At 39.8% G+C, this 11,849-nt stretch overlaps 1 protein-coding gene across 1 annotated transcript; it reads right to left on the reverse strand.

The window, feature by feature from the left end:
• Positions 1-1,126: 1,126 nt before the first annotated feature.
• LOC311057271 (zona pellucida-like domain-containing protein 1) lies at positions 1,127-6,572 on the reverse strand (the record flags this gene model as incomplete). Its single annotated transcript, XM_084074224.1, has 10 exons — positions 6,480-6,572; positions 5,864-6,084; positions 5,573-5,760; positions 4,841-4,913; positions 3,326-3,423; positions 2,690-2,770; positions 1,884-2,049; positions 1,622-1,736; positions 1,445-1,462; positions 1,127-1,251 (listed from the first exon to the last, which is right to left on the reverse strand). Exons 1-10 carry the CDS (start codon positions 6,538-6,540, stop codon positions 1,127-1,129), a joined length of 1,146 nt encoding a protein of 381 aa, XP_083930350.1. The 5' UTR covers positions 6,541-6,572.
• Between the last annotated feature and the right edge of the window lie 5,277 nt (positions 6,573-11,849).

Below are 11,849 nucleotides of genomic sequence, written 5' to 3' on the forward strand. Positions count from 1 at the left end.
ATGAAACATTTTTTGGATGTTTGATCAACATTTGGAGGGAAGATAGTGAAGCGCAAGCACAAATGCTGTTTAACATGCATATATCACTAGGCTGGATTTAATAAAATCAAACTTGAATTTGACTTGTATGACCTCCTATGAAATGTGGTAGAAAAAAATATATTTCTAGTCTCTTTTGTGTACATACAGTACCAACTACTACTATTCCCCTGTATTCTCTTTGTGTAATGTATTATAGCCAATTATGTATACTTATTAAAAAAAAATAGAAATAAAGATCAACATGAATATGGGGTGAATATTCTACTCAAAAAGAATGATCCATACAACACATTTCATACTGATAATCAGATAATCAATAATTTATTAGTAGAAGAAAACTAATAAATAATTAAATCAATACTTGACTTAACAGTGGCTCAAAATGTGCTATGTACTGTTGCAAAGCCAGTATGTGTTCACATGGCAAAATCAATATCCCTCTGCTTTCTTGTTTTTTTTTTCTACATTTCTGCAACAGAAAATATTGCTTCAGGATGATCATTTTAGAATGGCTTTATTATAAAAACAAAGGGAACATTTTTGCATTGCCATTTTAGATTAGAGTACACTTTTATTGTCAGATTCCCCTGAAGTTATTTTTGAGCCATAAGTCATACTTTGTTTCACATAAAGCGGGACAGACTCACATTAATACAGTAAACATATAACAATCAATACAGTTGCAGAACATTTAATTTAAAATGGTTTGTTATAAACACAGTATAGGTACCCATCTTAATTGCACTTTTGTGCATCTTTCCCCAGTGTTAAAACATGGAGGGTCTAAATTATTCTAGTAACCTTGTCTAGTAGTTCCCTTTTTCCCTTATGTGCTTTTTAAAGGCCAAAGCGCAAGTGCATTAATACTACATAGGCTATTGCATATTGCATTTACTAAAACAAGCTTTTCTTTGCGTATATTTCCAATGTTGCATTTAAAATCAGCCCATAAGGACTCGCAGATCTACAACCACAGGACTTCTATGCCACAAGACCACATTCGTAACATGCTACATGTGGAAAAATTCAGCGATGGCAAAATTGTACTGAGCTCAGCAAAGTGGTGTCTAGGTGCATCTGGCCTTTATTGGTGTCTGAGTTTCCTGTAGAAGAAAGCTGCCATGCCTATGCCCACAACACCAGCCACAGCGAGGACACCAACAGCTGCCTTCAGTCCTTTAGATGAAGCAGCGTCATTGGAGTGTGAAGCTGCTGACAGGACAAGCAGGTGTGTTAGATCTCTTTAAATGTATCATAATATGCATCCCTCATGTCTATTGTGCCCTTGGATGCAGAAATCAATTAAAAAGGTGGAGGTTCCACATAAATCACTTACTGTAACTGTCATCCCATAAACCGTACATGTATTTTGTGTCAAATGTTTTAAATAATAATAAAGTACCTTTTTGAGATGGATAAGCTGAAAAATAAAATAAACAAATAGATCAATATTTGCTCTGAATATGACCTTTCATAACCTATGAATGAGGAAAAAGTCTTACTACATTCTGCCATTAGGTCATTTGTCAAAGAGGCAATGGTAATCAGTATGTTGTGGAAAGAGAATGATCACACTTACGATTCTCAGTACTGGTGACAATAGGTGGTGAAGAGAGGGTGGCAGATTCTGTCAATCCTTCTTCCTCAACACTCGAAGCTAAATCCCTTTTTCTCCTGCTTTCTGCTGGACACCTCTATAGTTCGAAGGAACAAGACTTTGAGATAATCTAACAGCAGATTACACTTAATGCCAGTGTTAAATAGGCGATGGGCTACATTTGAGAGTCCTGGCATTATCATATTAATTTAATTATACTGTTTATATATTGTATAATAATCACCATTGCACTGCAGGTGGTCTTCTCGCACAGCCTGGTGATACAGTGCAGATAGTAGGTGGACACCGTCTCATTCGCCTGTTCAGTGAAACGGAAGGCTTGGAAGGAGAAGCGTCCTTGGTGGCTCCCCCCGTTATCATGCATCTCTGTTTTCGAGTCCTTTTCGCACCTGTCCAGTTGAAAGAAAGAAAGAAAAACAAATAAACAAACAAACAAACAAACAAACAAACAAACAAACAGTGTTGGTCAAGGTTGAACTTGAGCTGTTGATTCAGAATGAGACTTGTGGACTTACGCAGTGGTAAAGTAACTAAGTACATTTACTAAAGTACTGTACTTAAGTACAATTTTGAGATATTTGTACTTTACTTGAGTATTTCCAATTGTCAATACTTTTACTTCTACTCCACTATACATCTCAGAGGCAAATATTGTACTTTTACTCCACTACAATTATTTGAAAACTTTAGTTACTAGTTACTGTTCAGATATAAATTATGATATTATGAAACATACATTAACCACTTTAGCCCTATTCTATACCTAGGCTATTTGAAAATAGACGATCTACAAGCTCACAACGCGTCGCGATGCGATGCGTTGTGAGCTTGTAGATCTGCTATTTTCAAACATTTTAGTACTTTTACTTTTGGTACTTTAAGTACATTTTGATGCCAATACTTTTGTACTTTTACTCAAGTACATTTTGATTACTAGACTTTTACTTGTTACAGAGTATTTCTATATTGCAGTTTTGGTACTTTTACTTAAGTAAAGAATTTGAGTACTTTTTCCACAACTGGACTTACGAGACGAACAGGTCGAAGACAGTCGCAGCGGTGGGGTCAGAGGATATTGAGGCGTAGCATCTGTCTAGGAGAACGTGATACCTGATGGGGTACAATGGTCAGAGTCAAGATGGCAAAATGGCAGAAACTTCACTCACTCAATGACTAAAGGACTATTGTGTGTTGAGTTTGTTTCTGATGTATGAAATGAAGGCCTGCCACACTGTCACATATTCTACAAAAACTACAACTCTGCCACCAAAATGTGGAATGCCCCTGACAGCATCCATTGAAAAATGCAAATCACCTGTTTCTTTCTAAACTAGCCTGAAAACCCATCTATCAGGACTCAGGAGACCACAAGGGGAGGTAAATGTAATTTCTCATAGAGAGGAGGTGTCATTCACTGCTGACGTTTTTCCCTTTTCTCATTTTCTGCATAATAGTGTTTTGTAATCGTTGATGACATGTATTATTGTGTTATTTTTTTATGCTACGTTGATGAATTGAATACATAGGACCACAATGGAAACATTTGTGTTATGCTTTTAGCCTTAATGACTGACTGTACCTCGTGCTGTTTACATTTCTGACTAATAAAGTATTCAATCAATCAAACTACAGAGTCAGTGATTGAAGACAAATGGATATTCTTACTGCTCAGTTAAGTTGGTTGCCTGGACCTGGACATAGATGCGGGTCCTCAGCTCTACTCCATTTGATGGCATGATCAACGGGGTGGTGTAGTTGACGTCCTGTGAACACATTATTACATTGTATTCCATCAAGCTACCTCCCCTATTTCAACATTGATACTGTACTGCACATGTAGAACAATGGTTCTCAAACTGCTTAATTTCAAGGACCCCCATAACGCTGAGTGTACAAATGCAACCAAATGGAGTTCACAGACGTGTAAGGGTCCTCTCAGAGTTTACAGACCTGTAAGGGTCCATTTGTAGCTCTGACCTGAAGGAACCCTGAGTGTCCCTGGACCCCCACTTTGATAACCACTGATAGAATAATCGCCCTGCCTGTAGCCCAGAAGTCTGATATTGTCCTTGACCAGGGGAGTGTTTGGTGATGTGACCTGGACCGGGTTTCCCGAGAGGGGGTGGTCAAACAAAGGGAAATGTAGCAGAGAAGCCCTGTCTCTAAGTCCAGAACCCTAATATTTGCCTTGGCCAGGGAGGATTTCCGTTTGACTGAGTGGTTGACGTTTGGTGAATTAACATTGGCTTAAATGAAATGCAGTTCTATGCAGCAAAGTGTACACACGTGTGTGTGTGTGTGTGTGTGTGTGTGTGTGTGTGCACGTGTGTGTGTGTGTGAGTGCGGGCGCGTGTGTGCGCGGGCGTGCGTTATGGCTACCATTAGACTGTTGAACAAGGCCTGAACTGTTGAACAAGGCCTGAACGCCACCTTTCGCCGATCTGGCCTGCCGCACTGGATTACATTACTTACTTTAAGTTTAACTGATTTTAAGTTTACTTAAGTTGGATTACATTCTTACGCAGACTACTTTCCTTATGTGGGACTACTTTCCTTATGTTCCACCTGCACGTAAGACTATCCACATGTAAGACTATTTAGCTTATGTTCTACATGTTGCTGTACCTTATACAGTGTATTACACATCTGTATCTGCTGCTATACCCCCAGGCATATACGTTATACGCTGCTTTTTATAATGTGCATCGCTAAATCACGTACATTATCCTGAACACACCTATTATTGCTTTATAACTGCCTCAAACTTATACCATTGCCTTTCTCATGAATATAGACCGCCTGTACATATACAGTATATAATTATTTTTCTTCACTCTACTAGGAAGTAGACTGACTATCTGACCTGTTTCTATACTGTTTTTCCTTGCTCTTGTTTCTATCTATTCTTCTTCCTCTTTCTTAGAAAACTACAAACGATGAAGCTTGAACGTGTGTGTGTGTGTGTGTGTGTGTGTGTGTGTGTGTGTGTGTGTGTGTGTGTGTGTGTGTGTGTGTGTGTGTGTGTGTGTGTGTGTGTGTGTGTGTGTGTGTGTGTGTGTGTGTGTGTGTGTGTGTGTGTGTGTGTGTGTGTGTGTGTGTGTGTGTGACAGAGAGATTGTAAGAGAGAGAGCGAGAGAGAGAGAGAGAGAGCAACATAAATACATTTTTCATATGACTTACAGTGAAAAGCTCCATGCTCAATGTGCTAATGAAACTTCCATTTTTGTCCGTCACTGCAATGGTGGATCCTGACCTATTTCAGACAAAGATTGATGACAGGGAGAAAGTAATGATTAATGGTTGAGACATGGTTGAGTCTGACACTGGTTTACACTCAGTAACACATTATTGAAGGAGTCAAACGCTTTGAAAGTAGATTTCAAAAAGCAGAGGGATACTATGCTCACTGTTGTTGACATTATGATCAGTACCTACTTTATAATTTGTAAATCGTATATTGTATATCAGCTCACAAAAATGTTGTTTCATGTTAACGGTTTTTGAGGTATTTAAGTTATAGACTTGTTATAACTTTACTTTATTTGTTTATTTGGGAGGGACAGAACATAAATGAACGCGGCATACAAAACTACATACAGTAGAGTTAAGGATGCAATGTAAATGCGACTGAGTTAGCAAGAAATCCTTAACATAAAACAATAAAACGAGATATTACATAGAGAGACGGATGCATGTATATGCCATGTAACATGGCAGGAACATAAATGTGGTGTGAACACATTCAAAATGTGTAAAAACCATTAACTGTTTTATCATCAGCATGTCAGTATCTATCAGATGTCCCATGTAATAACACTCTTTGGTACCCTAATACAAAACCATCTCACAAAGTCATTGTGATTATACTGTCTTTGAAGTGACACAAAACAGAATTCCAAGTAAGTTACTTACACATCCACCTGGGTGTTGTTGATAAGATACTCCAGAGGGTAAGCACAGGAGTAGAAGTATTTGAGTTCGGCTTTATAGGTGACTACTGTGCCTGGGGTTATATCATAGGAGTACACTGCACCACTGATGTTAACCGTCTGGATGTTGGAGAATGCAGAGAATACCCCTTGGCCGACTGCACTGGTGGTCTGAGACAAACATCAAGACCCATGTCAAGATAAAATAAATGATTATTTTGTGGAATCCTAAAAGATGGATTTTCCCCATCCAACGTATTCATGCTCTACTCACAATGAATTTGCTGGCACAAGATGTAGTCTCGTTGAGGGAGAAGGTGAACCTAACAACCGGGGGTGAGACACTTTCGTCCAGGGTTCCTGCGCAGCTTGGGTTATTACTCACATGGTTGAGGAGGAGCTGGGACATGTTGTAGCCAGAGAACATTACAGGGCAATAGATGATGGCCAGGCTAATCGAGGCAGTGCCACATTCCACTGAGATGTCGTCGTATGCTTCAATAGGGAAATATAAGATCAGTAAAGTTTGTTTTCCATCGTCATCGATAATCCTATTCACTCACAACTAATCACCCCAATATGATGACTACCGTATGGGTATTGCCTACAAAGGTACTTTTACAATGTGCTAGGATTCATTTAAGCATAAAAAACAAGAGCATACTGCCTGAAATATAAAATGCCAGTCTTAAAAGTACACAATAAAGTTCCACATAAATTGTACCATGAGTAATTTGGTATAAAAGTAAAAATTCTGTCAGAGATGAGCCTTCAAAGCTGACGATAAAATCAGTAATTTATTTTCAACTCAACTCAGTAATGAATATCAAGTTCAGCCAGATTTTACTCTTCAATAGCAATCAATCAAAACTGATGTTAAATGTGAATACCTGGACGTCTAGCCCCACTTCCACAATCACTTATATTTAACTGAGAGCTCTGCGCAACCATGAATGCCAAGAAGAAAAGGCTCAGATGATACATTTTTGCCTTCAGGGTTGTGGAGATCTATAACAGAAAAATAACAACTTTTTAGATGCTCATGCCACACATGCTCTATCATGCAGCCAGATGTCTGGAAGAAATCTAAATGAACAGGTAAAATAAGTTACAGAAAAATAAGTTGGAGCATGTTAAGCTGTTTTGATTTAAGACTATCATTAGAAAACACTCACCTTGACTGCCATTGAAGACTCCTTTTCCTTCAGTTACTTGTCTCCTTTCTTTCTGATTCCTGTGATGTATAGGCTTTTATAGGTAAGCAATCTTCTTCGGATTGGATAGAATTCAGGTCAGTGCAGCTGGGCATGCCCTCCTTGATTTGTGAACAATTCCATTGTATTGGGGATGGCACACAGACCATCTCATATAGGTAGTTTGTGAAACCCAACCCACCATCTTTAGTCTTTAGTGAACGATCAGAAACAATGGCCCAGCTCCTTTGGGAGTTTCCTTAGATAGACATATAGATAGAAGCCTTTATTTAACAAGGGAGAGGCCAATTGACAGCAAGCTCTCTTTTACAATGACACTCTGAACGTACAGTGTAATAATACAACACACAATAAAAAAACAAACTAGATAAAAACAAGATAAAATTGTGCATATAAAAGATGACGAGTACATTATGTAAAGCAAGTACTATTGTAATAATCCTATTAACCTTTATCTTGGTCAAAGGATGACCCTGTGAGATATTTCCATAACCCAGAGGTTAAGCCAGACATTGTGTATGGGTGCTATATGACATTGAGCAGATGTTAATCTTCACACAAGTCTAGACAATAACTCCTTGTCATTGTATCTAACTAAAACACTTCACACAATGAAATAAGTGGCTACAGCAGCATTCTGGGTGGTCGAGAGCATCGTACATCGCATTGCACGTGTCTGGTATATAACTCAGTTGGTAGAGCACCATAGACTTTGATTTGCAAGGTTCTGGGTTTGATCCCGGCCAAGGCCAACTTAGTGGACATGCGGTAAATACTGGGACCTGCCGCTCCACCTCAACAATCCATCTTCCAGGTCTAGCGCCTTGTAAGCCCATACAGTGTATATGGGCATAGACTGATGACAACAGGGATCTCCATGGGCATAAAAGGGACAAGGACAGAAGGACATATCTTCATATATGGGCATAAAGGGACACAGACAGACATACAGACGGACAGACAGACAGATACAGACATCTCAATATATGGGCATAAAAGGGACACAGATGAGTACAACGGGTACAAGGGTATTGCATAACCAGGTGTGGCATGCATTCCCAACTTGCATTGTTCCCGAGTAGGCCAGTGCCCAACGGGCACCACTCTAGTAAAGTAGACATGCAGAGATGTCAACTTGCCTGGCATTGCCAAGGTTAATATACGCTGACAATGTGTTACTTCGCGAAGGCATGCTCAGGTTTAGGTAACCAGAATTGGCCAGGTTATTGCATGGGTGGAATAAGGGTCTCTCCCTCTCTCTCCCCCTCTTGGGAGAGAGAAGGAAAGAGAGAGATATAGATTGGGCTGCTCTGTGCTCTCCGAACGGTATGCTCTGAGACAGGCAATGTCCCAAGCGCAGCGTGCCATTGTGCTGCTCTTAGGGGCTGGAGTGACAGTGTAGATTGGGACAACAACTAGGGCCAGGTGTTGTTGGCAATGAGCCAGCCTGCATATAAGACTTCGCTCCAGCCCTTTAGCCCTGCATGCCATTTCCTTACCTGTGGGCTGAACCTGCAGGTTGAGTGCGTGTGCCATGTTAAAATGTGGTATGTGCTGCCATTTCTTTTGTTCCATGCTTTGTCCTCTGTTTACGGTTTAGTCAGGGAGATAGATTTGTACACCAAATCCAAACACATTTGGATTTGTGGATTAGTGACACCAGGCATGTCCATATATGGGCATATCTTTTCCAGACAACTTGCACTTATAGAAAAGAGTATCTTGTTTGGGACCAAAGTAATGGCCAGACAAATGGATGGAAGAACAACCAACAGAGCGCCCCACTGCTACAGCTATTAAAAAACTGGCAAACAGTTTGTGCGCTCTCCCTCAGGCAATATTGTTTGGCTCATATATTACATCGACTGACAGAGATATTCAGTTGAAATTTGTCTTTGTGTAATACCTTTCAGGCCCATTGATATGCGTGTCTATGTGGCTTGGCACCTGCTTTGATCTAACACCAAATTCAATAATCCACTTGACTGCTAAATGGCAGAGTACAGGAATTAGTATGCCTGTGTTCAAGTGTGACCTGAACCTTCCTATCTAATTAAAGAGCTGTCAGTAACGCTCTTCATGCAGAGTTCTCAGATGTTCCCAAAACTGCCAGCTGCTAAAATGATGACCCAATTCATCAAAAGTGTAGGATGTTTTGTCAGGCTACATATACCGTAAATCACGTCGATAAGGTTAGAACGATGAAAGTTAAAATGGAAGATGGACTGAAAGTGTGTTGGCTATACGGAGCCAAAGTGCCCATATCTACCGAAGTTCAAGAAAGTTCAGCGCCCTGGGAGTTCAAATAAACCAAGTGAAGTGGACAACAATGTTTGTGGTGGATCATGTGGTTGCATGCGAGAATGTGAGGGTGAATGAGGTAGAGTCAGAGAGATCAGTTAAGATAATTGGAGAGAAGCTACTGAATCAAACTGAACATGAGAATTAAAATGATTAACGTTTCTGAAAAGGCATCACATTTTGTCTGCACCATAGGAGTTTAAATGCTCTTCGCCTCGGTGGCATTTCTCCGTTATTGATTTCACAATGCTGAAATTATGCTGTGTGCTGTACTCCAGATATAAGTGTTATTGTCTCCGCCAGGCAGAAAGGCATGGCCGAGACTATGTTTTGCACCCTGTCCATCCGCGTGTCCGTGTGTCCGTCCGTGTGTCTGTGTGCCCGTCCATGTGTTTGTCTGTCTGCGAGCAGCTAATCTCCGGCACTGTTGGCCCAGTCGCTGCGAAACTGTGCACACACACTCCCTGAATGCCAAACCCGAACCTCTGCCCCAAATCTTTCATATTGGCCTGTTATAGCGGCGTCCGTTTTGAACAAAATGCCTCAAATAATGAACGCAGAATACGATTTTCGTGAAATTTTGCACACACATTCCCACTAGGACGAGGAAGAAATGCCACCCTTTTCACTTTGGCCTGTTATAGCGTCACCAGCAGGTTTAATTTAGCAAAATACATTTTTGGAAAAAAATGCCTCAAATCATGAATGCAGTGTACGATTGCCGTGAAAGGCCTAAGAAGAAATCACACCCTTTTCACATTGGCCTATTATAGCGCCACCAGGAGGCTATAATAACCTACCTGACCTGGCGGAGACCTGTGTTCCGAGTTTAAACAATGTAGTGTTTTTGTTTAAATTGATTTAAACATAAAAACATAAAAAATATATGAATTATTATGCACTTTATGTGATGTGTGAAGAAAAATAAACAGTTGTGAACCAGTATGTACAAAGACGCACATGATTGTCTATACTGAAGATAGTGTACTTAATTATTATTTGCATATTTTCATGGGTTTCTGAATAGGTCTGAAAAACTAGAACATGCACAACACTGTGCAAGTACTAAAACAGATGAAAGACTACTAAAGAAAAATAGTTCACACACTGCTAAGGCTCCAGTCCCAACGGTGTTTATTATCAGTAACAGAACAAGGTTTCGATCCACACAGGCTCTTCTGGCGTTATAGCAGTGTGCAGACTTTCTTTTATGAATATGTCTGTCATCTGCATTTCCAAATTCAAACTGTTAAAAATTAAACAATGAATTGTATTTATATCGCCTAAGAAAAAAGTTAGTTCCATTGAAATGACATAAGCCAGCTAACCTCAGACCGAGTTCAATACAACACGCAGACAATAATTTCACCGCCTATTAAATTTAGTGCCTATAACATTTTCTAAAGGCTAAAGAAAGCATTATATTAAATTGTATCCATTAAGTTTCAGTAGCAGTCTAACAGAATGACATTTAATTTGTTGCTGGAATTTAAGTGTCTCCATTTCATCCCCAATAAATGTTGGGTTTACAAAGAGGAAAACGTGAGAAGATATATACTGTACTGACAGATTTGACTCTTCTTGAAAAATAATCCCTAGGCGTAACTCTGTGATGGACAACCATACATTTGTGACCTTTCCAAACAATTGTGTTAGGGTTAGGGATAGGGTTAGGGACAATATGAACACAGTTGCAATTGAGGCATAGGCTAGACCTTGAAAAACATGTACTTTATACTGAAATGTACAGGAGCTCACAGCCACAGAACTCTGCATAATGAATAGACTTGCCTGGGCTGTATCAGATCCAGTTGGCTTATCTTGCACCACAAATAAATGCAAAGGCTAGGAAAGTTCTACTTTGAATGCATTTATCAACTCCATAACACCTACAGTGACACTGCAAGTGAGCATGATCTATGGGTTTCATTGGCCAGGACATAACCGAACAACAACCAGAGGTTTTCTGAACTAGCAAGCTCAGTCCCCTGGACCAAGTGGGGTGCCACCATCGTGAAGGAGCGCCACTGGATAATTCATGGTGTAAATAGCATTAGATTTGCTCAGTGTCCCAGCTGAATCAACAACCTCACTCTGGGCCACAAGAGAGTATATTTACTGGCACTGGCAGTATGTTAAACATTACAGCAGTTACAGTAATGTGTAATATGGCTATTGTTGTCCTGTAAGTTAAACGGAGGGGGAAACATTAATTACTCGTACGATATAGAAACTATTTAGTAGTTATAGGTATCTCACTAGTTAAAAGGAATTTGCCAACAAAGCACTGTAGCAGTTTCCTCCAAAACAAATGGAAATCTAAGTCAGTGCCTTTCTAAAATATACAAATTTGTGCAGGATAATCCAAAGTCTCCCAAATTATCACACTCTGAATTCACTGCAGACATTTTCAATGTATGCAGTCCTCTGCATAGTGTAAACTATGCCTTTAAACTCTCTAATCTAAGTGTAGCAGAGCCTTTCCTGCAAGCCAGCATGCACAACAACAGCATCCGGACTCTGTCTGACCTGAATGGAATGGAACCTTAATTAGTATCATTGGTAACACCATGTGATTACCTACTATTTCATGTCAAAATTGTTGCTGTGAAAAAGGCCTATTTCTCAGGTGTGGGGGCGTATGAGAGAGATACAGTGTGTGTTACGATCCTTAGTCTAGGGAATGAAAGGACCGTGACATAAGGTTGGCAAGTGAAAAGTAGTTTTAATGTTTTGAGCTTTTTC

The sequence above is a fragment of the Gymnoscopelus microlampas genome, assembly GCF_963454915.1.
Source record: "Gymnoscopelus microlampas genome assembly, chromosome: 12".
Lineage (NCBI taxonomy): Eukaryota > Metazoa > Chordata > Actinopteri > Myctophiformes > Myctophidae > Gymnoscopelus > Gymnoscopelus microlampas.